This window comes from Nylanderia fulva, unplaced genomic scaffold, assembly GCF_048542155.1.
Source record: "Nylanderia fulva isolate GAGA-0341 unplaced genomic scaffold, ASM4854215v1 Scaffold7, whole genome shotgun sequence".
NCBI classification, from domain to species: Eukaryota; Metazoa; Arthropoda; class Insecta; order Hymenoptera; family Formicidae; genus Nylanderia; species Nylanderia fulva.
The window spans coordinates 105001-132602 of NW_028190807.1; the positions used below are offsets into that span (position 1 = coordinate 105001).

A 27602-nucleotide genomic window follows, 5' to 3' on the forward strand; every position below is an offset into this window, starting at 1 on the left:
ACACATAATTGTAAAAGTAGAACATTAAGGCTCGTGGCTCCTCGCCGGCTATGTTGGAATTGTGACGTCAAAAGCGAGAAAATACGCGTTAAAAATTCTTAGACCCCATTTCGAAATAAATAAATATTTCAATGAAACAACACTTCAGATGGCTTTAGTATACTCTTAAAATATCTCGAAAACTATCTTTTTTCTTTATAATCAATCAACAATTGGAAAATGACTGTAATATGAGGCTTAGTCCATCTGGAAGTTGTGTTTTATCAAAATATTTTTTTATCTAAAAATAATGTGCATGAATTTTCAGCGTGTATTTTCTCGCTTTTGATGTCACAATCTAACATAGTCGCAGTGAGTACCAAGGAGCCTTAAATTATTAGATCTGTTTGTTTTAGCTGAACGGGCTGCACTAGTTCAGAGTTTATCCTTTTTACTCGACATTGGAAGGAAAAAGATAAACTTTGAACTAGTGCAGCCAGTTCAGTTAAAACGAATAGACTTATTGCGAATATATTTTACAGACGTGGAGTTTCAATGCCAATGGCGTGGTTGTGGCCGAACAAAGAAATCCGTTCCGCCGTTCCCGAGTGTACAGAGACTCGCGAGACATGTCAAGGAAGTGCATATCATCAAATCGCATGGCCGTATAATACCGCCCTCCGAAAGAAGCAGGTATAGAAATTATTTCCTTCTTTTTTTTCTTTATATCGTATTATGTAGCTATGTTAATATATGTTAATTATGTATGACCTTGCAGAAATTATATGCCTTCGAAAGGACCTACGGTATTACCATCGATGGAAACAGGTAAAATTATATTATTTATAATATTATATTAATTATATATTATATATATAATTATATATGTATATTTTATATAATTATATATAATTACATGTAATAATAAAATAATATGCTAAATTGCATATGATACGAATAAAATATGTTTCTACAAAAACACCTTTTGTAGAAACTTCAGCAGCTGCAACTCAGACAAACAGCGTACCTGCTACTAAGCAACCAGAACCGATGTTTGTCGCAGTACCTCCAAGACCGAGTCGTGTATTACATTCAGATGCTTATTTGAGGTAAGCTTTTCAAGCATAAATATACATTTTGCAATCCTTTTTAACATTGTATAAAAAATATATTGATTTTTTTTTCACTCACGTACAGGTACATCGAGGGATTAAATGTGGATAATCGTTACATATCAAATTGGGACAAGCAGATGAACGCCAATCCGGATAATACGCAAATACCCGAAGGCGGAGCGAAGTTGCCCGCCGAGTGGTTGGGCAACGGCGTTGGTAATCACGGAAATGTAGTGAACGCCTTGTGGACACTCAGAAACATGATGATGCGGGATGTGTTAGCCATCAATAAAACTTTATAGTTTATAAATTGTTAAGATTTATAATTTTTGACACGTAATGCAACCTACACTATACAGATCCGTTGACGCTAGACGAAAGACTGATGATATTCAATCATTTGAATGTTATAATATTTATATTTAGAGAATTTATTTTTTGTCTTAACATATCAATACCTAATTTTTTTAAATTTTATTATATACAGAGTATCGAAGAGATAAGTTTATTTGAAACTTTAGATCAAAAGTATTTTATATTTTGCAAATTATTTGAGATATAATTTGAAATTTTTATAATTAGTTTGTCTTTTTTTAATGTTTTTATCTTTTTATTTAATTCTCGTTAAAAAAAATTCTGGTCTTTACGAACTTTTGACCGTATATTGTTTAAATATACGATGTATGTACATAAGAAGACAAAGCACGTACTATGTAGAAAACAATCATTATGTAAATACATCTGTCCTAATTTTCATTTTCACTTTTCGAACAAAATTTTATACTTTCTGTATAGCGCAAATAATACATATTCTTGTATCAAGAAATACAAAAAGAAATGAATCTTCATCGCGCGCGCGCGAAAATGCCTATATAGTGTAGGAAGTTGTATATGTATATAGAAACTACAGTAATCTCTGCGAAACATTGAGATGGTATCTCACGCTCTTTTATTAATACTGCTTTAATATTCTCGGAAGATATTGACAAAGGTGAAATTTAATCAAATGATTTTACTTACTGTTATTTATATATAATAGTAAAAAGAAGGACGAAATCTCTCTCTCCTCTTCATCTTGTACGCAACAATATAATACCTCATAGTAGATTATTTTTTAGGACAAATTTTTCTCGATACAATTGGAAGAGAATTTTCAAAACGTACATGCTGAGGCACATACGAGACGAGATTTTTACTACAGTATTCTGTACATATGTTTCTTGATACGATGTTATATTTGTAGGATTAACTACGCTCTCTTTTTCTACACGCGAACGGCTTAATATTGGAGTCTTGAATTTATTATATGTCTTGGCTAAATAAATTTTCGCTGCTATTGACATTGTGAAATACATTTTACTAACAAAAAGCATAAAGATTACTTTTAAATTCGATTAATGTGGCTGAATAAAGCCTCACACTTTTTTTCATAGAATTTGATTCTTATATTCGTTACTCGTTAGCTCATTACTAGCGAGAAATTTAATTTGTGTGATGTATAATGTGTTTGTTATCCTCTAATATACATTATTTAGTACTTGTGACAAAGTATCGTATATTTTTGTACACATAATCTACCGATATCTATACATAATGACAAAAATTTCTCTATGTAAATTATAATGTCAGAGACTTTTTTTACAAGAAAAAAAATTTGATATTAAATAGTATATCTAATATACCATCGCTAATAAATTCGCAGTATTTTCTAAAAACTAGCTTTAAAATTTAATCTAGCAAAAAGTGCTTTATTTTTACATAGTGTAATTTATTACTATGATAAAATTTTTGTCTGATTTACAGATACTTTCTTATATGTGTATAACACATCAATTTTATGTTTTCTTACATCGAAGAACGATCTTAATTCCCTACAAATAAATTGCTGTGATAAATTAATCGTATTATATCGAAGAGTAAGAGAATTCTTTTTTGCAGTTCTTCAAATATATACACATATAGCTTATAGAAAATGTAGTGTCTTCAAAAATCGCTAACTCTGCCACCGTGCTGCCAGTCTCCCCATTTAGTAGGATTCTTCTCGCTATTTGTTATTAACTCTCCAGTTTTGGGATCAGTTTCCACTAACACCAAGTCCACAAATCGTTCTCGCTGTTTTATTTCTATTTATTAAATTAAGAAAGAGTTACGTTGCGAAACTACAGTCTTAGATATATAATTAAACCTTTACAGAAAAACTTACAATTTTATATAAAATTTTTTATAAAAAAAATTGTGCTGTTATCTTTGCTAAAACTAATTATTTTATCAATTATGTATATGCATATATACAATGTATATATATGTATACTTGGTATCGGCTGCAGTTTGAGTTTTTCATGAAACTGCTTCATTCGCGGCGACTCTTGCTTTTCTGAAATCTCATCGTTTAATTCCTTCTTCATTTGTAATAGTGAAGAACCTAGTCAGATTACTTATTTAATTTTTACATATTTTTGTGTGTGTGTGTACGAAAGAAATTTTGACATACAATTGGTGAAAAAAATAATATATAAAATATGAAAAAAAAATATATTCACCAAAATATATTTCGAAAAAATGTAAAATGGTTTAAAACAAACTTGGCTCATACTTATGACCAATCGTCTGCAACTTTTTATTATCTGTAGATTCGATCGATTTATGCGAATCATTGTATGCAAACTCCGGTGGAAACTTTTACGTGGTGCAAACTTTTGCTAATAATCGCTATTCATCGACGCGAAAATATCAAGATAATTTTTAATTTTGTTAAAAAAAGACTATCGTCAAGATACGCAGGGTAAGTTACACTCCTGTGAAATCTTTTCGTAATAAATAAATTTCTTTGTCTTTATATAGAGAATCAAGGATATATATTAGTCATAAATATAGTTATTTTTCTTGTCAATTAAATCAGGTCTCGATCGAAAGACCGAGAATAAAAGTGGTTTAACAAATTTTAATGATTAATTAATTTATAATTAAACTTTAATAAAATTGTGCATTAAATTACAGTATTTATACGCTTTAAATTTATAAATATATTTCATTGATAAATCATCAGATATAATATCTGACAATGATCTGAGTGATGCTTGATTTTGATTTTGTTTAGAAAAACTTATTGCATGACTAAAATTTCCGCGATCGCGAAAAGAACCTCATATTTTGCAATGCAAACTTTATACTACATATATTTATTATAAAATTTATATTTACAATTTTTATTCTATAAAATAGGAATTCATTTTTTATTACGTATATGTATACTCTATTTAATTTAATATCGTGTTTAATTTAATAACAAAGACATTTAATTTATCGAGGTAGTGTCTAATTATTAATAAACTCCTAAGATGACAGAGGGTTATCAGAAGTCTGTCACACGACCTTTTCTCTCCCAATCGCCATAACGAGTTGGTTCTGGTCCTCGAGGACCTCCGATTTCGCCTGTTTCCGGATTCGTATTGTTCGGGAACGGTTTCAAGGGTTCTTTCTCCTGATAAGGGTGTTTTCCTTCTTCTAACTCCTCTAATTTCTCTGTTATGTTTAAAATTCCACCCCTTTAGTTCATGCAGAAATATATTCAAAATAGATGAGAGAGAGATAGCGTTTCTCTCTTTTTATATTAATATAATAAATTAATATATAATTAAATTAAATTAAATATTTATACGTATTGAAAAATAATCTTACCTATAGGGGTTTGTTCGCGCAATTTTTTTCGGAATTCACGTAATCTCGGACTCTCGCCCGTCTCATCCACGCTTTTGGATGAGAATAAACGTGCAAGTCCTTTAAGAATAAAATGAAAAAATCATGCAATATTTGTTCGTGATATACTTAAATGCTAATATTTTTCGTTTGTACCTTTTAAATGCGATCGCGAACTTGAAATCGATGTGTTAATAATTCCTGCCATTCTTTGCCCGTACACGAATATTTTTTTATATTATTCTATTCTTTTCTTCAAAATATTAGATTCTATTTAGTCTTCTCGCAGATTTCACAACAAGATCCAACGTACGAAATTTTTTACGAAACACGTTGACAAGTTGAATTCGGCTGATACGCACGTGTCACGAAACAGCTGATTCTCTCCCATAACCTAGAACATGATTTATTTAAAGTCGCAGCCCCTTTTTATAAAGATGAAGATGACGTTTTATGATCTATAAATAATACAGAGAATATATGCATTTCTATACTATACTTTAAATTATTATTAATCGCATAGATCTATGTATTGTATGAAGTGTGAAATCGAGTCGTGTATCGTCGACAAAAATTACATCGAATGAAAAAAATCGAAGATTATTTTCCTCATTATATTTAATTAATGTTGATAATAATTTCCATATGTTTATTTCTGAATGTTCAACATTTTACATCGTTTCTTGAAATTGTGCACTTACAGTAAATGAACAATATGAACAGAGGACGCAGAATTATTATTATCCGTTTAGTGAGTTCAGAAATTTTACTCGAAAGAATAAAGTAATTCTTAATTAACCAATCAAAAAAGGAGCAAAAATCTTTATATCGCCCGATTGAACACTTTTCGAACACACCCCCTAAAGATTGACCTCAAAATAAAAAAAGATTAAAATAATATTATGCAATATTATATGTTGAAAAAAAATTAAATATTCCAGTAACCCAGAGATTTTCATCCTCGTTCAAAGACGTCGCGTCATAAACGAAGAGGTGACATTCTGGAGTAAATGACGTCACTCACGTCATCAATCCAGATCAGCTGTTCATCTCTTCGGTCGACGCTTGCTCGGTGTTGTTTTTCCCTTGGCCGGATAGAAGTGACGGGACGGAGTCGACGACCTGGAGTTAAGTTTTACGAGGAACTGTTATGAGATCGGAACGAAGCAAAGATCGCTCAAATCGACGACGCCAACTGTTATCGTGAGTCTTGGCGTAAAATTCCGCACAAACCGATTGACGTCTTAAATGAGTACCACGTAGTGGAGCGTAGTATCGTTTAATTCCAAGTTTTAACTTGACTCGTCGCACATGACATGAGACGTTGAAGTACTGAAAGGCGGGAAACGATCCTATCGGCCAGGGCGAGAGGATGGGGCAGACGCTCAGCGAACCGGTGACGAAGAAGAAATCGGCCTGTTGCCGGGACAGCAATTATCGTGTCGGTAGCTCCTGCATGCAAGGATGGCGCATTAAGATGGAAGATTCGCACGTGCACATACTCTCCTTGCCCAGTGACCCAGGCAGTGCGTTCTTTGCAGTCTACGATGGACATGGGGGTATGTATAAGCGCATACAGGGTGTCCCATAGAAATAAATTGCTGAAACTAATCAGCTGTCAAATAAATAAAATGTATACCAGTTTATTTTATTGAAAAATGTAATGAAAAAAGTGCTAATAATCACATATGTAAACTAATGATAATCGATATCCATTAAAAACTGTAGACTTTACTCTTTTCAACACAATTTTTGTTTTTTCAATAACTGCATGCATTGAAAAATGACAGCTGATTAGTTTCAGCAATTTTTTATGAGACACTCTTTACCTTAAGTCTGTTCTTTTTAGTTGAACTGGCTGTACTAGTTCAGAGTTTATCTCTTTCCTTCCAATGTGGAATAAAAAAGAAACTCTAAACTAGTGCAGCCAGTTCTACTGAGAAGAACAGACCTCTTCTTTCTAGAAACAGAATAAACAGATTTAATGCTCAATGGATGATATTTGATCAAGCATTTTTGAAAAGTCTTATGTAAATCCATAAATCTTATATCTCTTAATATCTCGTTGCATCCTTTCTTGATATCTATTTACATAAATATATTTTTGTAGGTGCAACCATGGCGCAGCACGCTGGCAAACATCTTCATGAGTACATAACTAAAAGAAGCGAGTACAAAGCGGGCGATATTGTGGAAGGTATACAGCAAGGCTTTCTGGAACTGGACAAAGCGATGCAGAACAACGCGACTCTAAGGGATGAACACGCTGGGACCACTGTCATCGCGCTACTTGTCAAGGATAACATTTTGTACAGCGTAAGTCGTTCGTTAATTTTGAAGACGAGATATCGGCGTAATCTCCTCTTCGCACATTCGAATACCTGACCTGAATGGAAAAGCTTTTCAGGCTAACGCGGGTGATAGCAGAGCGGTGGCCTGTATCGGTGGCAGGACGGTGCCCCTTAGCCGAGATCACAAACCCACGTTGAAGGACGAGCGCAAGCGAATCGAAGCGGCAGGTGGTTTTGTCGAGTACAAAAGGGTCAACGGCAATCTTGCGTTGTCTCGCGCCCTTGGGGACTTCATATTTAAGCGAAACGATCATAAATCAGCGCAGGAACAAATCGTGACTGGTAAATAAAAACGGAATCTACAGTGTCTGACATAAGGTGTCACACCGAATATGTACAAGTAGATCTTGTTATTTGGAGACAATTTTTCCTCAACAAAAATATTGAAGCATCAATAATTTTCGAGTTATAAGTAAAGATAAAAAGTAAAGGGGTTTTCGCAAACTAAGCCTAATATTAACAAAACCACATTCTTCAATTAATTTCAAGTAGAGTTTACTTTAATAAAATTTTAATTTAAGATTTAGTTATAAAGATACATAATAGCAAAAATTGGGAACATGCAAAAAATGATGGCCTCCCTCGACACTTTTGCTGAGGAAAAATCGCCTCCAAATAACGAGATCTACTTGTATATTTTCGATGTGACACTTTATGTCAGGCACTGTATATATAAATGGATGGCTAGATGAACTATTACAGTGATCATATTTTCTGAGGAAAAATGACAAATTTGAAAATTTCAAGGCCTATTTACATGTTTCTAAATCAATTTGCAATCAAGGTGGAGCAAAAAAATAATTCTGCGATTATCACAAGTCTATATATATATATATATATATATATATATATATATATATATATATATATATATAATATATATTTGTATAGTTTAAAACTGATTCTACAACTATGTTGAAACAAATCCTTGGTTTCTTAAATAAGTTTTGGAGAAGAATTTTCATTGTTTTTGTACAAATTCTCATTAATATTACGACATTAGATATTAAAACGCTAAATAAAAAATAAAAGACAAAACTGAGTTTTGGAAAAATGAATAAATCTAAAAGACAGCTACTTAAAATATAGGACTGTCCTCTAAAATAAAGGACGGATAGTCACTGTAACTATAATACAACTTTCAATATATATTTGACGTTAGCAAATTTTTCGTAGCCTTCCCCGAGGTACAACAATTTCCTATAACCGAAGAGTGGGAGTTCGTTGTTCTGGCGTGCGACGGTATCTGGGACGTGATGACCAGCGAAGAGGTTGTTAAATTCGTGAGGACGCGAATAGCCCAGATGAAACTTGGCGATGCGGAGTCGCATCGCAACGTTACGATACATCCCGAGGAGATCTGCGAAGAGCTTCTAAACTGTTGCTTGGCCCCGGACGCTCTTATGGGCACGGGTTGTGATAATATGACAGTGATACTCGTGTGTTTTCTTCACGGCAAACCGTGTTCGCAATTGGTGTTGCGCTGCCAGGACTTACCGCCGAGTATAGATCTATAACTAGTTTTTTTTATTTAAATTTTAGCGAAAAAGATAAATTAATTGTTTGACCTAAATTATATTGTTACGTGTATTTTACTTTCGTCTATATACCTTGACTTTTGATATAGTAATATTTGTTATGACAATGTATTACACAATACACTGGCTTTGTTGATAAAGATGAGCGGACGTATATTTATAAAATACATTTTGCATTTATATTTTCGTTCTCGAAACTGCGTAATTTTTATATTGCACTAAATTTGTAACGATCGTCAATTTTTTTGATCAGTTTCATACATCTATTTATGTGTGCGCGACACACCCGTAGAATAAGCTACGCAAAAGCTCAATTATAAGCTTTTATTTACAACTCTGAACAATGAACAAGACTGAGTCCGGATAATAAGTATTGTAACAATTTCCGTGAAGCGCAAAAAGATTTCGTTTAAAATCCATAACGATCTTGTATAGAGGAAACCGCCGCATTTGCGAGCGAGCTAAGTCTTCCAGCAACCTTGTTTACACCTTGACGTACACTCTCTCGGACATCGTCGAGATCCACGACACCAGCCCTTCCTGCGGTTAGACGCATAGACAACGAGGACGTGGGCGAAGTCGGCGTCGAGCCTTCAGTACCGAAATAATCGGCCGATGAAATGCTGGACGAGCCCTCGAAGCGACGCAAATTATTTTTACGTTCCCACTAAAAATTTAAAAGATACATACACTAAGTATTATTACAATTAAGAATTATTGTTTACAAAGGAGCGCTAATATAATTTTTTAAAGTACCAGTAAATATAATTTTATAGGAAACATTGATAGGATTGGGTAAGTTAATTATTTTTTTAAACTAACAATAAGTTAAAATTAAATTATATTAAATTAAAATGTCATAACTTAAAATTTTTAAATTTAATATTTTATTTGTTAAATTTCTTAAATTTATATAAAATAATAAATAATAAAATAAAAAAATTTATTTTTTTATATAGAAATATAGTCTTTTTTCTTTGTAATTACAATTATAAAAAAACTAATAGTACCTTTATTTACTTTATAATACATGTAAGAATCATATACATAATAGAATGATGCTTTTATTATAATTTAAGTGTTATTAAAAATTTAGTTGTTCAATATGTTTAAGATTTTATAGAAAAAAATTACAAAAAAGTTAGTAAGTTTAAGTTTAAAAATAACTAGTTTAAGTTAAAAATTAACTTCTTTTAAATTAACTTTGTAAGTTAAACTAAAAATGAACTTTTAACGAATTTAACTAGTTGCTATCCAACCTTGATTGATGCATTGATATATAGTTTACACTCACCAAATTGTCGGAAGTACTGTCTTGAAAGTATTGTTCCGAACTAATGGCCTTGGCGCTTCCGAACTTTTTCTGGGCTTCTCCTTCGATGGTAGAGATGGTAGACGATGGTTTCGTGTCACTCTTCACGTTGGCGATACGGCTGCTTGTGGGAGCTAACCGTTTAGGCGGTTCTGGTTCTGCCACGACCACAATTTCGTCGTTACGAGAAGATGGTTTACTGTTAGCGTAAACCGAGTAAAACTCATCCAAGGTAAAGAAAAGATCAGTTTCTCCAGACAGTGCTTCCGTTGACGTGCTGATATTGGTGGACTTAGACTCTTGCTTTATTGTCTTCATGTCGCCAAATGCAGAGTGACTCGCGCCACTAACAAGAAAGAGAACTTTTGTATAAAATCACGTGTTAAATAAATTTTACACGATAAGAGAGCGCAAAGTGAGTTACCTTCGTGCATTAAATCCCATTCCAAGCCGTTCTGCTTGCGTGGCTTTCGATGGATCTAACTGCTTAGCTCTCTCCTCTATTTTTTTTGCTTGTTGACTCAAATTTTGCTCATACTTTTGGGCTAAACGCGTGGCAAGCTCTTCCTGCTCTTCTTTTGTCACTTCCTTGTCCTTCTCTTGCGCTTGTTTACGTGCCTCCGCGACGCTCTTTTCTAATTCGTCAAAATTCGTCTTGACTCTTTGAGCTCCTAAACTCCCAGCTTTCTTTCCTAACTAAAAGTAAATTATAAAAATAATGATAATTGCGATTTGTCACATATATTATTGTTTTATCATAAATAAATGTAGACTTACACCACCAGGACGTTTAGATTGTGCTGTTCTGCAACCTATAGTAGATTTCCTTGCAGTTTGTACATTTGAAACAGGATCGAAAAGCTTAACGGAAGGACCCAAGGAATTAGAAATGTCTTCTGATGCACTTTTTTCTGTACTATCAACGTTTGGCACAGTATTAGGTGCTAGGAATGCCTTTTCTTCCATTGAAATTAATGTATTGTTTTCATGTAAGTCAAAATTTTCATGCTGCTTGAAAAAATCTGGCTCGTTTGTCTCTTCTGATACTATTTCTGTGCTTTCATCTAAATGCAGCTGTAAAAAAAAGACTTATTTAAATATTATTTTTAAATATTCCTGAAATATTTGACCAAACATTATCACTAGTGGACAGTATAACAGTACTGTCACTATTACTTTTATTGTTATTTAATGTCTAATTATATTTGCTTATATTTCTTTATCTGAATAAATTAAATAATAAAATATTTACATCCTAAATTATATTTGTTCAGATCAAGCAATTTATTCAGGTATTTTTACTAATTTACAATTAGTTTATAACTTGAGAAGCATGTATTTTTTTATATATTTATAATATTATGAGGTTTTTCTTTTTCATGATTAAAAATCTGAAATTTCCAGGTAAGGCATGGCCAAATATTTTATATGTATCCTGTATATATTATTAAATACAAGCAAGAAAAAAAATATATTATTGTATTGAAACACATTGCATTAAAAATGTATATGTATATAGGTCTTCATGGTAAATCTGTTATAATGGTAATAAAAACACAATATAACAACACTTTTGTAAACATCAAAATTACGCACATTTGAACAATTTTGTGAATTCTTACATATACTGATAATTGTGCACTGACATTGAATGTATGAGAAAAAATTACATATGTATGTCTATGAGAAGTAGAAGCAATTTTTAGAACAATGCCATAAGCGGATGTTAGTAAAATTCTGAGACAGAAAAAAAATTAATTTCAAAAACATTTAGCTCACCATTGTCTTATTTTTCGATGTAGTAAGAGAAACCTATAATATTATCATGTTCATAGTTATGCTAAATTTCTAATAATGTCTCCACTATTTGAATACAACTACTATTATATATCCATCCGATAATTTCATACCTTTGTGCCATAACGACGCATTGCTTGAGCGGATGCTTGACCTAATTTTTCCCTGTACAGCATAGCCGCGCGCGAATTATATTTCTGCTGAGCATCAGTCGTGGTACAGTTGTGTTGTGCAAAGAATTTTTTCTAAAAATTTGGTGAGGTGAGACATGTGACGGTTGAATTATAAATTGTAATTTAATAAAAAAAAAAAAAGAAAAAAAGGAGTAAAATTTTAAACTATGGAAACTAACAGCGTTAGCATTACCACCCAGCTGCATGTTCCTCAAGTGCAACCATGTCCAATTTGTGTCAAGTTGCGTAGATTTGACAAAGGTAAGATGCACTCCCAGGCCACGATGCACCGCTGAACAGTCGATGCACAAAAAGACTCCGTACGTTACGCTGGCCCATGCTGGATTTTTCGCGTTGCAATCAAAACATGTCTGAAAAAGTGAAAGCAATTATTGACATAAATTCTAAAATTGCTAAAACATGGAACAATCGTTGATAAATTGACGTTTGTACATCGCAAGTGTCTCCACAAAATATTATATAAATAAATATATATAAGTAATCCATAAAAACTTATAATACAGCTGTACAGATGTCATTTCAAGAATCCTCGAATGTGTTACGATAGGGAGAAATCGAGAGAAATTACAATCTTATCGCTCAGTCCCACGTATTGTTTTTTCCTGCATTTTATTACTACTGACTTAAACCGACAAACCTTGTTGGTTGGGACGGCCCGTAGCCTTTTGAAAATTTCCTCGATATCTGCTTTACTAGGCGGAGAATCTGCCATTTTTGACGTGTTGTCAACGTGCGTCACGATAAAATTCTGGAACGCGTGGCGAAAGCTGGTTGCTCGGCGCTAAAGTCACTGGTGCGATGATACGAGTCCTCGCAGGACAAAGGAGGGAATACAGGAAGTGTACATGAATGCAACAGAAAGCGTACGATAAAGATGCCAATATAGATCACTATGATAGCAGTACATGAATATGCAATTACTTGCGGAGACACGAACCTGTGACGCTACACGTTAGCATTAGATTCTGTACTATCGACTTTAACTGCATGGACTCTACTTTATCAACATGGATGTCCACAGGGGGGACATTAACCCTCCTTGGAATCAGTAAAAAATTAATTTGCTCTGCTTTTGAATTAACACTAGAATTTATTTGCATATTTAATATAAAAAAATTAAAATAAAATAAAAAAAAACTGAAATTTATTTGCATACTTATGATAAAAAAATTGAAATAACAAAATAAAAAAAATTAATGAAAAATAAAAAAAATTTAATTATACCTCTCCCTGGAAAAACCCTGCAGTGGTCCATGTTTACTAATTACTGATTTACTTGAAAATATTTTCTAGAATAAATCTAGCTAATAAAAGATTCTCTCTTTCGTCAAGCTGTAACGCAAAGAAAACTACAAAATCCACAAAACCGCAATATCCTTTTATTTTGGTTTTGAAATGCCAAGATATATACACATGTCACGAATGAATGAAACGATGCTATAATTCTTCATTTATATCTTATAATACTTCAACATCTTTTTTTATCTATAGATCCATCTATGGATCGTTGCCCCGTATTTGGCGAATCGCTCACGTTTACTTCCTCTTCCTCTACTTCCATACTATTCAATCTGAAAGTATTAAAATTATCCCTGTATTCTGTGAAAAAATGTTTCATTAAAAAAAAAAAAAAAAAAACTTACTCATCCTGTTCGAGGCTGTAGAGCATTTGGAAGCCAGCGTTCAGGCTTGGTGGAAATCCCTTTTCAGGATCGAGCAATTGTAACGTCGGGACTTCTCGGTATACATTACCAAACTCGTCTAGTTCCTCGAATTGTAGTTTGCTAGCTGCTTCATCTAGGACCATCCTAAAGAACATCGACAAATGTTATTTTAATGTAAGCAATATTTGCCCCATTTAGGAAATTGCCTACAGCTCAATATGCAATACTTAGTATTACTACAAGCTTTAAGTTCAAATTGCCTCTGTTTTTCCATCGTTTCCTCGACCTGCTTCCTCATATTCTCTTCAAACTTCAAGACATACTCCTGGTAATAGTCGTGCAATGCTGTTACTCCCCCCACACCTGTCTCAAGCAGCACTCTCTCTACAGCATCCTAGCAAAAACAAAAGTTTGTCATGTAAAAATTAGATAAATATTTTAATAATTAGATATTCTTCTCATCTTACAGGAAAGCCATGATCCCTCTGTTCAGTCGCTGCTTTCAATAAGAGGGTCATTCTTCTTAAAAAATGATCTGCGATATCAATTAATGTTTCTATAGCAATATCCGATGAATTTTCGAATCCAATGTGAGCCAACAAAACAGTTACAGCATATCTCAACAAATTCCTCGCAGTTTGTGGTATTAAATGATGTACAGTAGAATAATCTTCAGCTGTACTTCTAAAATGATGCGATTAAGAATTACATAATGATACAATACACAATTCAAACTGAGAATATAACAAATACCCTTTTGGTTGATAAGGTAGAAAATGAAATAAATTTTTCGAATGTATTTTCTCTTTTGAATCCTGTGCCTCTATGACAGTCATATTTCCAAGCATATTTCCTTCTTCCTGTAAAAAAAAAATTATCATTGTTACTCTTGAACAAGCAATATATTAACTTGTGATTAATATTTAAATCACAAGATGTATTTGAATTCTGTACCATTGTTCGTAATTGTTGATGAAAATTTATGGTATTCAATACATGTAAATTTCCCATTGGTAATCTGTAACAAAATAATATTAACAGTTTTCATATATTAGTTTAACATATAAGTGTTGTAACATAAACATTATACACTCACTGTAAATATTCAGATTGCCTGTCAGTCCGGTAATCACAATCTGTGTTGTTTGTTTTATCCATAGCTTGTCGCCAGACATTTTCTATGAGATCTGGTATGATTATTTCCTGCTTGAGCATCTCTCGTGATGGTAACTCTCCCCATAACCCACTTAAGCTCTTGCTAGACTTCATCTGGTGCTTGAAAAAAGTATTATTCATTTAGTATACATTCATATGAATAATATTGGCAAGTTGATACAAAAATTATTTCAATCTTATTATTAATAATCTAACAATAAATTTAAATTTGTAAGAACCTTATATATATATATATATAAATTTAATTTAATTTAAAAATTAATCTAGTAAAAAAAACACTATTTAAATAAATAGTTAATTAATAATTAATTTATGACAGATGCGCGCCGACTGAATCACATGTGAGGAGTTTGATTCACAAAATAGCGAAAAAACCTAGATTCGGAAAATACATTTTTGCGTCAAGAGTATTTTATTCGAGGTGACATTCGTTGGAAATTCCCGCCCGTCGATATCTGCACTCGATCACGTGCTGTCGCGTCAGCGAAACGTAGCCACATTCGTGTCGATCGAAAACGGCGATACATACGCGAGTGCATCGAGGAATTTTTGAGCCCACGATTCCCCAGTCTTACCGGATGCTCGAGCGTGACGTATGAGGTTCTTCCCCGAGTAGCGTAGTCCTTGCGCGTCTAGCGGAACGGCTTCACGTTTTTTCGATGAGCATATTGTGTTCGCGCGACGAGACTCTTCCCCGACACTTTCGGTAGCTAGGTTAAAATCGTTTATATACGTCACGGTGCGGCGCCATGTTCGAACAGTACGATTCGAGCGGGCGATCCGATATATTTAAAATTTGAACGGGATCGAGAGAGGTGAAGAAAAGTGCGCGAGAACGAGGCAAGCGAGCTTAATCGACAAATTTGTGAATCGACGTTCAAACGTCAAATGTCTAATGTCAAACGTCAAACGTCAAAAGTGTAACGCGACATTCGAGAATCATATTACAATGTGCGTGTTGCTTTGTGTTCGTATATAACGTATATTCAGTACTGTTATCGTGCTCAGAAAGAAAAGTAATCGGTAGAGATTATAGGGAAACAACAAAGAGATTATCTCCTGTGCAACGTTATCGTCGAACGTGAGCTTTTTTTAAGAGAGATTTCTTGATTTTACGATGGAATCCGCAGCGGTTTCGGTCCTGAAACGAGCAGTGGAGATGGATAAGCAGGAAAAATTTACAATGGCGTTGGTTTTGTATCAGGAAGGCGTGCAGATACTCCTCGACGCTGTAAAAGGTACGATGTATACGATATTTGTATGCTTCTCTTTCTTTCCTTCTCTCGCGCGCGCAAAACCTCTTACGTTAAAAATGTTACATTATTATTACTATCCTTGATCAAGACGCTCAAGAATCGATAATAAAACGATGCAGAGACAAAGGAAACTTACAAGGTGGAGTACCTCACGACCAAGGCGAAGGAGTATCTGGACAGAGCCGAGAAGGTGAAGAAGCTCATCACCACGAGGAAATCGGCCGGCATATACAGGGAATTGAGTAAGATCGAGAATGGATCCATAGGACATGGTTACGCGAGTATCTTCGGCAGATTCCTGGACGGCACCGTCACGTACATCAACATCGAGGATCCGTATATACGAGCCTTTCACCAGGTGTGTATATGCTCCATCTATCTTATTCCAGTATCATTTATTATCAGAAAATTTGCAAGTTTCAAAAGTTTTTGCTAAATTGAATAAACTATGTTTGCAAATCCTTTCTAGAATAAATAGTAATTTGTATATTAACCTATAGTCATTTATACTTTAATCATAAGTTTTTTAAAGAAAATTTAATAAAAGAAAACATGTATAAAGTTTCAGAAATGCATATTCAATAAGATAAATATCATTATTTTATTATTTTGCAGGTTTTTTACATAATAGTTTGTTTTTTTAAATCAATTGTTGACTAAATATATTTTATTCAATTTAGCAAGCCTGCAAAATTTTATACCATCTTTTTCTAACATCCTATAGATTAATTTATGAGAAATTATTGGACTAATTGCAGTATTTCGTCTATAGTGTCAGAATCTGGTTAGACTATGCGAGCTGGCTGTTCAAAAATGCTGCGCATTATCCAGGATATCTCTGCTTACAACTTATGATCCTAACCACATGGAGGAAGCTAACCAAATTACTAGATTGGCTGAATTGAAAGAAAGTTTAGCACTTCGCAAGATCTCCTTTGATTTTTCCTTTTCTGAAACGTTGCACGACAGGCAAATTACGTAAGGCTAACAATATAGTTAATTGCAACGTGCATTAAAAATTTTGTTCTTACATTTTTTCATTCATATAATCCTTTACTTTGTTTCACAGATTGAGTAACGGATGGGTGATAAAAATCGGACGTGGATTAGACTATTTTAAAGCACCAGAGGGCAAATTTGTACTTGGATCATGTGATCTAGAATTAAGGCCATGCTTGGAGACTACCATAGACATTTTTCATAAGAATCAGCTTCAAAATGAGACAAGATAGAGTTTAACATCAATTGATAATAAGAATATGGTTAATACTTTTTTATATAATTTTCATGAATGTATTTTATATATGTATTTTATATATGTATATACATTTATTATGGCACATTTAGTATGTGATGATGATAATACAGCTCCATTTTTACAATATATATTCTTATCCCTGCGATATTTAATATACGAGGAGTGAAATATATTTGTATACATTTAAAATATTTGTACAAATATTCTTTTAAAATATACAGCTTACTTATTGTTAGATCGCTATTATAAAATATGTTAGACATATTTGTACAGACTTATTTTTCATACTATGCTATATCTCACAGTTATTTGAAATTGTACAACTCTCTCTGCAATAATAGATTTTCCTTTTTTTCCAGAGTCCTCTCCTCAGTCCAGTGTGCTGTGATCCTTTGCCTTCGCGATTCCGATTTGCTTCGCGGCCTTTTTACACGCCCGTCTCAGCGACCTGGTGTACTTTAAGAAACCTGCTTCCACCTGCATCTCCTCCTCCTCTGTCTGAATATTATTGACTCTACATGGTCCTGTCAGACAATCTCCGCCACCGATCGCTACCACTTGTCTCGCAATCTCCGGTTCCACGCAGAGTCTGGTCAGCGCGGCCGCCGCGGTAAGCTCCAATCTTCGGTATGCGTCCTCCAGACCTGGTGGCCTCATACGGAGGAAGGAAACCAGAGCCACGGAGGCTCGCGCCCCGGCCAGATACGACCGACCTTCGGGAACGCGCGCCAACTCGCCAATCAGAGCGGCAACCTGTTCCATCAACCAGACGTTATCACCGACGGATTTCTTCACGCTTCGCAAGAGTTTCCTCACACTGTCCTGTTCCAGTATGATCCCAACACATAGCCTCGACTTGGATAAATGATTTAGCGCTGCGGCGGCCAATAATAATGTTTGAGCGCAATCACTGCTCTCGATTAGCCGGTTCAGCGATGGAATTAAGGAATTCGCGAAGGGTTCGAGACACGGCAGACCCCACGCGTCGGTCCACGGTGCTGTGATCTGCACCACTAAGGCGGTAGCTTCAATCTTCTCCTTTTCGGAAATAGATTCTACTTCTAGAAGATCCGTCAGAATCTCGGGACCGCCATCTCGTGCAAAGTACTCGATCGCCGTCGTGGAAGAGCATACGCTGGCCAGAGCGCGTAAGGTAAGAGCGACGAAATCGTTTGAAGACGCTCGACCAGTGCTGATAAGACACGTTAAGAGAGCCTTTATACCGGAACATCGGGCTATGCTGCTTCCTGCGCGAGAATCCGATAATCCTAAAGCCGTGAGGGCTGCCAGAGCTCCTCTAGCTACGCTATCGTCCTGTCGCGGAGCCTCCTCGAGACCGCGGACAATTTTCTATAAAAAATTTTTATTCATTAGACAATTAATTTATAATTAATTTACGGTTACTAGATGAGTCGCAAATATATAATTTGACCAACCTCGATGTAAAAGTCTAAACGCGTGTCGATCGTGTCATCGACGTAGTTCTTCATACTTTGCAACTGCGCGATTATGCTTCTCAGACTACCCTGTTGAATCCTGCGAGGAGGAGGTGCTCCTAATTGGGAGAGGATCATGAAAGCGGCTTCTTCAATGCTTCGAAGCAGCTCCATTTCGGACCTGCCACCTTCCAGCCGTGTTGTCTTCCTACACGATAACGAAATGCATATATAATTGACATGTGATCCGTATCATCTGATGTAATACGAAGAAACAAAGGACCAGGACTCACTCGACGATGCTCCGGTAATGTTGCTCGAAACGGTCCGCGCTGACTAGGAGTTTGCTCGCGGCGGCGGTAGCCGCAGAAGACATCATCTTCAGGTCTCGCGCGTGGACCCCACCGGAAAATCCGGCCATCCGGATTCGCGGTAGTGTCTTGCTCTGCAAGGTACTACTGCACTCATCCACGGTTTCTATTCGAAGATCGGTCAGCCACGCTCTCAAGGACGACGATTGACGATAATTACTGGAATTCAGCACCTCCCTGCCGGCAGTGATCGCATCCGTCGTGGGATCTGTACTAAGGGTTCGCGATCTCGCTGATGAAGATGACAGCTGAACGCTGTCCTCCGGCGGTTCGGACGCGTACAGAAAATCGCCCAGACATTCGCTATTCTCCAGCGAAACGGACACCTTCGACTCATCGCTCCGCTCCTCGTTGATTCTGGAAAAGGAAAAGAAAATAATGAGTTCTCGGTAAGTTTTTGTATTATAAAGGAATGTATAAAGATCTTCTCATTCAAAAGACATCTCCAGGTAGCAGGCATACACCATTTTGACGTCGAATGACGTCATTAAATATCAAAATGACGTCTTTTGACGTCATTAAACGTTATTTTGATATTTAATGACGTCAGTTTGTTACTTATTGGGTCTATTTCGTGATTCCCGAGTCACGCTACCTTAAACGAGCCATGGCGGTTCGACTTTAGCATCATGAGACGACTGTTATCATTCTGCCACTCCGGCGAAACTCTCGCGACACAATACACTTAGAATCTGAATCGCCGATTTTTTTTCCGGAAATGCGGTGGCCGGGGGCGATTTAATGGAACGCGAGAGCTGACTAATCGCGTTGAACGCTCTCTCTCTTTCCTCGAGAGCGCGACTGCAGGCGATGACTAATCTCGTTGTATTGTAATGCGTCCACCTGTGCAGCGGCGTTATAAAACTGAATTCTTCGTAGATTCGCTGTCGCGCACCCGGCCAAGGAGCCCCCGGCTTCGACTTCGACCTCGTCAGCCTCTCTCGCGCGCTTATTCATTTACGTATTCCTCTCTTGCGCGACTCGTGCGTTGTTGCGTTGAGTCACGTACAGCACGAATGGAACACGTTGACTAACGGAAAAAAATCAGTGTCTGCACGAGGTAGTTGTAGGATATATCCGAGGTGGTAGGATTTGGAAGAACAGAAAGTCGAAATAATGTCAATTTGATGTCATCAAATTTCGATTCCAAATATGACGTCAAATTCACATCATTTTGAATTTTCTATTCTACTTGGGTCAGGATCTAAATTTTACCACCTTGTTTTTTTTCCATTTGGACTCCAAATTTGATCAATATAACGTCAAATTGATATTATTTTGACTTTTCTGTTCTACTTTCTGTTCTGTTCTACTAGATCGAACCCTCTGGTGCCCCTTTTCGCGCTTTATATATATATATATAATTTGCGATTGAAACTTGATTTCTAAATCATCTACGAGAAATACAGGATGCGTAAAATTATATAAGGAAACTTCGTCTCGAATTATGAAAGATAGGCAGGTAGAAAATATAATGCATATATATACGGGGCACTCATAGAGAGTTGAATACTTTTTTGTACTATTTTTTTCTCCGTTCACATCTCGTTATACTCGAGATATAAACAAGTCCAATCGTGTATGTACGTGTATATATATATGTATATATATATACATATATGTTTCCGGTACAATTTACATGATTACGTTATTAGCATAGGTAGTATAATACGATCGCCTTGCCGGACTCTTTAATCAAATCGCGACACGGCGGATACGCGATCTGATAAATAATCGGACTCTGTCCGAAGGCAATAAGAGAAGGAAGCCGAGTATATTTCATATATTTATCAACATCGAGATTTCAAAATAACTCATACCTTTCGTTACACATAGGTGAAAGATCCTTGTTCTACGCACGAGAGAGAGAGAGAGGACGCGATGCGCATACAATGGTTCGACGATAAGGCCAGAGGCGCGACTTGACGATTCAAGGACTGATAATCATCCTCAATGATACACCTCTCCGAGTCTCTCTGACGCATCTCTTGGATATTACGATCGGCGAGACGAAGAGGGAAACGATTCTCAAGTGTGTGTCATCGCGTACGCCTATATACGACGTGTTATACATGCATCATTTTTTTCTTATTAGAAAGGGACAAAAGATAGCGACGATAAACTCGCATTCCTATCGAATTGGCTCATTTCTCCAATCTTATCATCACAAGTTTGTCAAAGAAACTTGTCTTATTCGATACTTCATTGCGTGACACAGTTTTCAAGGTAAACATATTACCGCAAGTAATATCGACAGTTTTTTCTCGCGGAATTCCAAGCACGCGCCGAATCAGGATCGATTGTTCTTGTAATCATTCGATGATTCAGCAATGTGTATTTGAATGACGAAACGATGATCGCTCGTCCAATAGCTGGGAAATCGTGCGATTGATGATTTTTTCCATTCAATTTTCATTAAAGGAGAGCCTATCAATATCTTTTTCTCCTTTATTCACACAATTAATTCTTCTGCATATTTCTTTTTTATCTTTCCATCAATGTATGGATGCCAACTGCGTGTTTTCAACATATTACACTGCGATAATTCTTTCTATAGCAGTTGGTGGACATTGAATATTTTTTATATATTTTAGGTTGTATTTATATTTATATTTACAATTATATTTTAGGAGGTTTCCGAATAAATTCTTCAAAAGATCCTTAAAAAGATTCTTTGTATTTTATTTCGGGCGGAGAAAAGTTCTGCAACGCATTTTTAATATTTAAAGTTGCTTTGGAAACCCGTTCATTGACAGAAGGATTAAATTTAATTGGCTTATATTTTATATTTGCTCACCTCTCTCTCCTCGCGGATTGCTCGAAACGATCCTTCGCAAATGTCCTGGAATGCTTCGGCGTGGACGTGTGCTTCGGCATCGAGGGAGATCCCTCCTCCAACCATGCAATTCCCGTCGATTGCATTCTATGTTGCCTCGTTCTTCGTCTTCTTCTTCTTAGTTTTCGTCGCGGAGTCACGTTTTCATATGCCTCCGAGCAGTCTGATCTTTCGGAATCGGAGAACCCAGAGTCTTGGCTTCTGAGATCTTGGCTTGAAGGACTATAGGATCGATTTCCGCTGACGATTTTGCGTTCCTCTTGCACGTCCATTTCCGTCGTTCTAAAATATTAAAATATATATTTTAAAATATCATTTATTTTTCATTTAATAAATACCATTTTTTTTCTATATATTATATCAATGTATTTTTTTTATTTATATGTTTAGATTTATTTTATTATTTTAATATTTATTATTTATACACATACATTATTTATCTTTATCTTATTTAAAAAAAATAATATTTAATATTTTTAAAATTACTAAATATATATTTTTATTGTTAAAGAGAGATACGTAAAAATAATTTTGTTAAAGAGAGATACATTAAATACAATCTTTTTGTAGTGATAAATATTTAATGGCAGACTTATTATATTTTACGTACCTACGATGTACCATACTTTCATCGCATGTCAACGAAATTTGACACGCGTCCTGTTTTGGACTCTCGTCGCTCTGATTACAGACATGTATCGCGGTGATATTCGCACCATCGATCGTGTCGTTCTCCGATCTGCTAGCAGAATCTTCTTCCTTTTCTTCTTCATTTCCCTTTCGCGAAGGCTCGTTTCTCTCTGTAAAACAAACCTCGTTCTCCAGGTCGCGCGAAGCCATTTGCTCCCAGAACACCTTACTCTGGTATCTCTTGAACGCACTCATGTTTTTACCACTTTGTCTTCATTCGACGAATCACAAAAACACCCGCACCAAAATCAACCGAAACGAGAAGAAGCACAGTTTTTTTTTGTAGAAAAAATGTTTTTTCAATATCTCTTCTCTTGTATAAATTTCTTCACTTTATTTTATTATATTTGCAGGACGTGTAGAACGAGGAAGCTCCCCGACAAATATCCCAGGACGACCTCGAGGTGATGCGCCACCAGGGTGCAACGCTATTTTACTTCCAACGGGGTGTTTTCACGACTCAGCGGAGCGAAACGACCCTCCCACGGCTTCGTGGTCGCGTGGCTGCTTGGAGAACCGTATGGTGTCCGTCGCAACCCCCATAGGTCTGCTGCTTAATGGTGAGTCTCGCATGCGACACGTATATACTCTTCTTCCTCTTCAATGATCCCGATCTCCACAGACCGCGTACAAACTTCGTAAAAGTTCTGTTAAAAAAACAACAGACCACAATATAGAGATCTTTTTTCAAACAAATATAATTAATATATTAATATATTATCGTTTTTTTATTAAATATTATATATTATATATTATCTCTAACAGCACACATAACCGGAAGACGTTCAGAGGATATTCTCTAAATATCCCCTAGATATGTTGTACTATTAGGAATATATATATATATATATATATATATATATATATAGTTAATATATTAATATATTCTATATAAATAAATATATTAATATATTAATTATACATATCCCTAACAGTACAACATATCCAGAGGATGTTCCAGAAGATATCCTCTGAACGTTTTTCAGATATGTGTGTTGTTAGGGATAATATATATAATATTATATTTAATTATATAATATTTAATATATAAATATATAATATTTAATATATATATATTAATTACATTAAATATTATATAATTAGTTTCTATTTTAATTTTAATAAAAAATCACGAACTTTTGAAGATCACTTTCTGCTGGCGCGCACCGAGAGTACTCGGCGGGATTTTTTATTTTTTTCACAAATACAAACGCGCACGTACGATTAATTTATCAGCGGCACGATGATTGACCTAAACGCGTTAATGCCCCACAATTGACTGACTCCCGGGCTCGACTTCCGACTTCCTTGTCGCGCGCGCGACTCGATCTCCTCCTCATGTGTGTCTCTCCCCGCCCCAAAAGCCAAGTCGTGTGAAAACGCAGCGGCATTCCTCCTCTTCCCCTTTTGTCGGCTTCATGGGGGCAGCTTGCGCAGCCTTCCCCCTTCACGAGCGCACACACGCGTGCATATAATATCGTCCGTGCGTAACCGTCAAATCGTAACGAGGTGCTCTTTCACAGGAGATGCGACGTGAGGCCATGTGAGACCTTTATTTGACCTTCGATCAGGCTGATCCAGCCTCTCTAACATGCAAAATAATCGATCTATGTGTGAAGGTAATTTTTTGCCACCCTCTTTTGTAAACGATGCACCGGTATTGGAATAATTGAAATATTTATAATAATTTATATAATTATAATTATCGCAGATAATTAAATTAGCGTCTTTTATTTCTTGGTATAATAATTGCATTAATAGCTCCGTTTTATGCAACTTAAGAACTTCGATAATTAAATAATAAAAAAATTCGATAATTAGAAATCGGAAAAGAAAATTGATGATCCTTTCGAGCCGAATATCGTCCTGAAAAAATAAATTAATAATAATAAATATATATGTACAAGCAAGCGCGGAATTGAAATGCAGAAACATTTCTTGATCATACAATTTAATTATCAGCTCTTCTAAAATAAATATATTAATAAATAAGAGTAGAATAATATTTTTTATGCAAATGTAAAAGAATTGAAAGACTAAATCTTTCAAAGGAAAAGAAGCGTGTGACATTTTCAAGTACAAAATAAGTTGAAAGATAAATGGGGAAATCGCTTAAAATTCACGTTCGATAATAACCCATTTTGCCGTCGAACTTCCATAGTGTCGATTCGCGAACGAAGAGAGTAACAATACACCTTCAACAATCAACAGGCCTCTGTTGCACAGTAGGAGGCGCAGGAAGACGCCTTTTATTTTACTTGTCAAAGACGATAAGTCTTGTCCTGGAAGACGATCCGAGCAGCATTGGCGTAACCAGGCTCGCGAAAGAAATTCCAAGGAAGACCGAAAAGCTGGTAGGAAGATGTTCACGAAATCACGCCAATGGTGTTTTTAAGGGCCAGGTGCGTGACTATCGTTACCCCCGATATGTGCGCGATCGAACGGGGGTCCGGCCCCCTCGGAAACGACTCTCTATGCATTTACCCTCTATTCTCCCTTCCCAGATACGCGATGTGGAGGCACGCGCCGTTCGGGACATCTGCGTCTCTAAAACGCCCGCCGCAATGCGTCACGCACGTGAGTTGATGAATCACACGCATTCGTGTCCGTGTTGAACTTTAAAGGAATTTCGAGAAATTTTTGGGCACGAAAATCAGACAGGGAGAGAGTGTAATTTTGAATTTATTGTTTAATTAAGAGAGGCACAATACTGAAATTTGGATCAATCGATGAATCATCATTCAGTCGAGGACATCGATGCTGAGATTTAAATGGTTCAGAAAAGAGGGAGGGCATTTAAACTTTCTATTATAAAATCTTTTGCTTTGCCCAGATAGCAAAAGTTATTTTGATGGCAAAATGATGCATTTCGACATCAAAATGATGTCATAATAATTACTGTGGCTCTCTGGGTTGATTCGACTTCAACTTTTATTGAAGATCAAAAAATGGTGGTATTTTGCGCTACTAGAAAGACGTATAGTATATAGACATAAGAAATCGCGAATTGTTGTTTGTACATATTTATAAGCACTCGGTGAACGACACGTCAAGGAAAAACCTCGTTAACGAGCTTCGCTAATTGACGAAGATCGAGGCTATCGATAAGTATAGGAAATACCAAAGTCGCTAATTGGAGAGGCAGTGATGGCATAATCTCGACGTTATTTCAGTGGTCAGAGATTGCCAGGCCACGGTCGGTATTCCTCTTCTTCATTGTCTACGTGAAATACGCGTACATACGCACATTCGACGAGGCCGCGCGTCTTGTAGAAGCGCAAAGGGGTCCTTGTACGACCCCTATTGTACACGGATAAGGGACAGATGCGTACGAACCGTTACATGAAAGCGCGTGCGCTGTCTACATCTGTGGACGTTTGAATTTCGATGACATTTCGAATTTAGGGGGAACATTGCACCGATGATTGATTCCTGCAGGAATATGTTTATCTCGAAATGTTCAGGATTCCAGATTATTCGAAAATTAAATCGCGAAACGTGTGAAAATGTTCAAGTAATCGAAATAAAATGTGTGATTATATATTTTAATCAAGATTGGATAATAACTAGTTGAAAGTTAAAAAAAGTTAAAAAGTTAATAACTTTTAACTTAGTTTAGTTAACTTTAAATGTTTTAACTTCAACTGTAGTTATTTTTGATCTTATAAACTTATTAATTTTTTTCCCAAATTAAATTCTTTTTATCTCCGAATACTATTATTGTTTTTTATAAGTTATAAAGTATTGTTTTTAAATTAAAGTATTATTAATTTTTATGTTCATTTATCATTAATTGTAATTACTAAAAAATGTATTTCTATACAAAAATAAAAATTTCTTTGTTATTTGTTATTATACATTTTAAAAGAATTAACAAACAAAATTCTAATTTAAAGATAAATATTTTTAAAAATTAACTTTTGATTTAACTTCAATTAATTTAATCTTAATTTTAACTGCGAGTTAATTTTTTGTTCATGCAACTATTAACTTAACTAAATTAATTTTATAAGCAACTTTAACTTAATTTAATTTAGTTTTAAAAAATCATTAACTTACCCAATCCTGATTTTAATATTTGAAATATTATAATATATTATTGATGAGAAATCTAAATGGTATATTATTGATAAAAGAAATCAACAAAAGATAACAAGTATATTTATTAATATATGTATAAATTTTTTTATAATTAATTCAAATTTGCGCAGCTATTTGTTAATTCATAAATCGAGAAGAAAGTCATTATTTTAAATCTTTCTAAATATTAATTATATTTATATTATTTATATTATTTATATTATTCTGAATCTTATATTGATCTTATATTATATTGATCTGAATTAATGAACTCGAAAGAAGCGTTTTCGTGTATGTAATATTTCCAAAGTGTTTTTATTTTTCCATATTTAAGGTAAGTAAGTAGAAAAAAGAATGTACTCCTAAAAATTACCTATCTATTTTTGAAATATTCTATGTAAAATTTTTATTTACATAATAATTGAATTATTTTCTTAATATATATTTTCTTAATTCTGATAATCAGTATCTAACTTACAAGATAAATGTCAAGAAATTATAAGCGCCTGTAGATATGCAATCCTTTTTACAACCGATATGCATTTGACTTGCATATAATTACGATGCATTTTATCTGTCAGTGGTATATTTATAATTTTGATAATTTGAAATGATAATTTAATTTTGAAATGGTAATTTGATTAATTGTATTAGTTGTAATTTAAAAAATTCGTATTGTAATAGTTTGATATTTTACACATTTGTCCCTATAGAAAACAAGCTTTTCTATATTATTAAACCTCATACATAGGACATCAAATGCAATATGAATCTTATAATTGGAACATATATGCTTTAAAATATGAATCCTGCATAAGAACATGCGCGTTGCACAGGTTGACTAACTTTATCA

At 34.9% G+C, this 27602-nt stretch overlaps 9 protein-coding genes across 25 annotated transcripts in view; 4 read left to right on the plus strand and 5 right to left on the minus strand.

Annotated features, from left to right (window-relative positions):
• The window catches only part of polybromo (protein), a 15628-nt gene extending 13194 nt beyond the window's left edge, over positions 1–2434 (plus strand). For 6 of the 7 annotated variants that reach the window (XM_029322500.2, XM_029322499.2, XM_029322501.2 and 3 more), the window contains 4 exons: positions 522–672; positions 758–807; positions 971–1088; positions 1177–2434. In XM_029322500.2, coding sequence (XP_029178333.1) covers positions 522–672; positions 758–807; positions 971–1088; positions 1177–1396 — 539 coding nt within the window. In that variant the 3' untranslated portion in view covers positions 1397–2434. The remainder of the gene's footprint in view (positions 1–521; positions 673–757; positions 808–970; positions 1089–1176) is intronic. The other variant, XM_029322503.2, reaches the window with a different exon arrangement.
• On the minus strand, positions 2219–4241 carry LOC114946089 (uncharacterized). Its single transcript, XM_085488514.1, has 5 exons — positions 4237–4241; positions 3886–3889; positions 3688–3793; positions 3406–3516; positions 2219–3217 (listed from the first exon to the last, which is right to left on the minus strand). Exons 1-5 carry the CDS (start codon positions 4239–4241, stop codon positions 3078–3080), a joined length of 366 nt encoding a protein of 121 aa, XP_085344640.1. The 3' UTR covers positions 2219–3077.
• LOC114946088 (succinate dehydrogenase assembly factor 4, mitochondrial) lies at positions 4047–6058 on the minus strand. 4 transcript variants are annotated; one of them, XM_029322512.2, is made up of 4 exons: positions 5815–6058; positions 4947–5184; positions 4773–4871; positions 4047–4616 (listed from the first exon to the last, which is right to left on the minus strand). In XM_029322512.2, the coding sequence occupies exons 2-4, from the start codon at positions 4996–4998 to the stop codon at positions 4447–4449; spliced, it is 321 nt and encodes a 106-aa protein (XP_029178345.1). In that variant the 5' UTR covers positions 4999–5184; positions 5815–6058; the 3' UTR covers positions 4047–4446. The 4 variants fall into 4 exon arrangements, with proteins under 4 accessions (XP_029178345.1, XP_029178343.1, XP_085344773.1 ...); XM_029322510.2 differs by lacking the exon at positions 5815–6058 and adding an exon at positions 5492–5575; XM_085488647.1 differs by lacking the exon at positions 5815–6058 and adding an exon at positions 5369–5472.
• On the plus strand, positions 5353–8846 carry LOC114946087 (putative protein phosphatase 2C T23F11.1). 2 transcript variants are annotated; one of them, XM_029322509.2, is made up of 5 exons: positions 5353–5541; positions 5732–6349; positions 6901–7106; positions 7198–7423; positions 8318–8846. In XM_029322509.2, exons 2-5 carry the CDS (start codon positions 6163–6165, stop codon positions 8656–8658), a joined length of 960 nt encoding a protein of 319 aa, XP_029178342.1. In that variant the 5' UTR covers positions 5353–5541; positions 5732–6162; the 3' UTR covers positions 8659–8846. The 2 variants fall into 2 exon arrangements, with proteins under 2 accessions (XP_029178342.1, XP_085344771.1); XM_085488645.1 differs by lacking the exon at positions 5353–5541 and having other exon boundaries at positions 5672–6349.
• A 143-nt stretch (positions 8847–8989) lies between these two features.
• Positions 8990–12959, minus strand: ArfGAP3 (ADP-ribosylation factor GTPase activating protein 3). 2 transcript variants are annotated; one of them, XM_029322507.2, is made up of 8 exons: positions 12620–12959; positions 12141–12332; positions 11902–12033; positions 11771–11803; positions 10769–11065; positions 10416–10687; positions 9974–10337; positions 8990–9346 (listed from the first exon to the last, which is right to left on the minus strand). In XM_029322507.2, the coding sequence occupies exons 1-8, from the start codon at positions 12692–12694 to the stop codon at positions 9089–9091; spliced, it is 1623 nt and encodes a 540-aa protein (XP_029178340.1). In that variant the 5' UTR covers positions 12695–12959; the 3' UTR covers positions 8990–9088. The 2 variants fall into 2 exon arrangements, with proteins under 2 accessions (XP_029178340.1, XP_029178341.1); XM_029322508.2 differs by lacking the exon at positions 11771–11803.
• A 380-nt stretch (positions 12960–13339) lies between these two features.
• Positions 13340–15755, minus strand: LOC114946066 (uncharacterized). 4 transcript variants are annotated; one of them, XM_029322482.2, is made up of 8 exons: positions 15398–15755; positions 14743–14915; positions 14601–14664; positions 14400–14506; positions 14114–14330; positions 13907–14040; positions 13626–13790; positions 13340–13553 (listed from the first exon to the last, which is right to left on the minus strand). In XM_029322482.2, the coding sequence occupies exons 2-8, from the start codon at positions 14913–14915 to the stop codon at positions 13451–13453; spliced, it is 963 nt and encodes a 320-aa protein (XP_029178315.2). In that variant the 5' UTR covers positions 15398–15755; the 3' UTR covers positions 13340–13450. The 4 variants fall into 4 exon arrangements, with proteins under 4 accessions (XP_029178315.2, XP_029178313.2, XP_029178312.2 ...); XM_029322480.2 differs by having other exon boundaries at positions 14743–14921; positions 15352–15755; XM_029322479.2 differs by having other exon boundaries at positions 14743–14921; positions 15398–15754.
• On the plus strand, positions 15302–17525 carry LOC114946068 (MIT domain-containing protein 1-like). Its single transcript, XM_029322483.2, has 4 exons — positions 15302–16060; positions 16198–16436; positions 16851–17056; positions 17148–17525. The coding sequence occupies exons 1-4, from the start codon at positions 15940–15942 to the stop codon at positions 17308–17310; spliced, it is 729 nt and encodes a 242-aa protein (XP_029178316.1). The 5' UTR covers positions 15302–15939; the 3' UTR covers positions 17311–17525.
• On the minus strand, positions 17346–24030 carry insc (INSC spindle orientation adaptor protein). Of its 2 annotated transcripts, none has more exons than XM_029322493.2 (6): positions 23892–24030; positions 22590–23316; positions 21941–22261; positions 19066–19500; positions 18773–18980; positions 17346–18686 (listed from the first exon to the last, which is right to left on the minus strand). In XM_029322493.2, the coding sequence occupies exons 2-6, from the start codon at positions 22862–22864 to the stop codon at positions 17706–17708; spliced, it is 2220 nt and encodes a 739-aa protein (XP_029178326.2). In that variant the 5' UTR covers positions 22865–23316; positions 23892–24030; the 3' UTR covers positions 17346–17705. The 2 variants fall into 2 exon arrangements, with proteins under 2 accessions (XP_029178326.2, XP_029178325.2); XM_029322492.2 differs by having other exon boundaries at positions 23807–24030.
• On the plus strand, positions 17635–26210 carry LOC114946079 (uncharacterized). Of its 2 annotated transcripts, XM_085488624.1 has the most exons (6): positions 17635–19532; positions 20980–21175; positions 23023–23229; positions 24193–24288; positions 24881–25071; positions 25174–26210. In XM_085488624.1, the coding sequence occupies exons 4-6, from the start codon at positions 24261–24263 to the stop codon at positions 25282–25284; spliced, it is 330 nt and encodes a 109-aa protein (XP_085344750.1). In that variant the 5' UTR covers positions 17635–19532; positions 20980–21175; positions 23023–23229; positions 24193–24260; the 3' UTR covers positions 25285–26210. The 2 variants fall into 2 exon arrangements, 1 of the variants encoding a protein (XP_085344750.1); XR_003822552.2 differs by lacking the exon at positions 20980–21175 and having other exon boundaries at positions 17644–19532; positions 24881–26210.
• Positions 26211–27602: the final 1392 nt, after the last annotated feature.

Bases quoted from the DNA above. Each gene is read 5' to 3' on its own strand.
- LOC114946089 (XM_085488514.1), bottom strand. The intron at 3,517-3,687 runs GTATGAGCCAAG...TAATCTGACTAG, and splicing joins TTGCAGACGATTGGTCATAA to GTTCTTCACTATTACAAATG. The intron at 3,218-3,405 runs GTATACATATAT...TTTAATAAATAG, and splicing joins CAAACTGCAGCCGATACCAA to AAATAAAACAGCGAGAACGA.
- LOC114946088 (XM_029322512.2), bottom strand. From the start codon at position 4,998: ATGGCAGGAATTATTAACACATCGATTTCAAGTTCGCGATCGCATTTA. The intron at 4,872-4,946 runs GTACAAACGAAA...TTATTCTTAAAG, and splicing joins TTCGCGATCGCATTTAAAAG to GACTTGCACGTTTATTCTCA. The intron at 4,617-4,772 runs GTAAGATTATTT...TAAACATAACAG, and splicing joins GCGCGAACAAACCCCTATAG to AGAAATTAGAGGAGTTAGAA.
- LOC114946087 (XM_029322509.2), top strand. From the start codon at position 6,163: ATGGGGCAGACGCTCAGCGAACCGGTGACGAAGAAGAAATCGGCCTGT. The intron at 6,350-6,900 runs GTATGTATAAGC...ATATTTTTGTAG, and splicing joins AGTCTACGATGGACATGGGG to GTGCAACCATGGCGCAGCAC. The intron at 7,424-8,317 runs GTAAATAAAAAC...AATTTTTCGTAG, and splicing joins GCAGGAACAAATCGTGACTG to CCTTCCCCGAGGTACAACAA.
- ArfGAP3 (XM_029322507.2), bottom strand. From the start codon at position 12,694: ATGGCAGATTCTCCGCCTAGTAAAGCAGATATCGAGGAAATTTTCAAA. The intron at 11,066-11,770 runs GTGAGCTAAATG...TTTTTTTTACAG, and splicing joins CATCGAAAAATAAGACAATG to CTGCATTTAGATGAAAGCAC. The intron at 9,347-9,973 runs GTGAGTGTAAAC...TTAAATTTTTAG, and splicing joins ACAGTACTTCCGACAATTTG to TGGGAACGTAAAAATAATTT.
- LOC114946066 (XM_029322482.2), bottom strand. From the start codon at position 14,915: ATGAAGTCTAGCAAGAGCTTAAGTGGGTTATGGGGAGAGTTACCATCA. The intron at 14,665-14,742 runs GTGAGTGTATAA...ATTTTGTTACAG, and splicing joins AGGCAATCTGAATATTTACA to ATTACCAATGGGAAATTTAC. The intron at 13,554-13,625 runs GTAAGTTTTTTT...TAATACTTTCAG, and splicing joins TACAGCCTCGAACAGGATGA to ATTGAATAGTATGGAAGTAG.
- LOC114946068 (XM_029322483.2), top strand. From the start codon at position 15,940: ATGGAATCCGCAGCGGTTTCGGTCCTGAAACGAGCAGTGGAGATGGAT. The intron at 16,437-16,850 runs GTGTGTATATGC...TTTCGTCTATAG, and splicing joins ATATACGAGCCTTTCACCAG to TGTCAGAATCTGGTTAGACT. The intron at 17,057-17,147 runs GTAAGGCTAACA...TTTGTTTCACAG, and splicing joins TTGCACGACAGGCAAATTAC to ATTGAGTAACGGATGGGTGA.
- insc (XM_029322493.2), bottom strand. From the start codon at position 22,864: ATGAGTGCGTTCAAGAGATACCAGAGTAAGGTGTTCTGGGAGCAAATG. The intron at 19,501-21,940 runs GTGAGCAAATAT...TTCCTTTTCCAG, and splicing joins CAATCCGCGAGGAGAGAGAG to AATCAACGAGGAGCGGAGCG. The intron at 18,687-18,772 runs GTTGGTCAAATT...AATTTTTTATAG, and splicing joins GTTTAGACTTTTACATCGAG to AAAATTGTCCGCGGTCTCGA.
- LOC114946079 (XM_085488624.1), top strand. From the start codon at position 24,261: ATGCAAAATAATCGATCTATGTGTGAAG. The intron at 24,289-24,880 runs GTAATTTTTTGC...AACAATCAACAG, and splicing joins TAATCGATCTATGTGTGAAG to GCCTCTGTTGCACAGTAGGA. The intron at 25,072-25,173 runs GTGCGTGACTAT...CTCCCTTCCCAG, and splicing joins ATGGTGTTTTTAAGGGCCAG to ATACGCGATGTGGAGGCACG.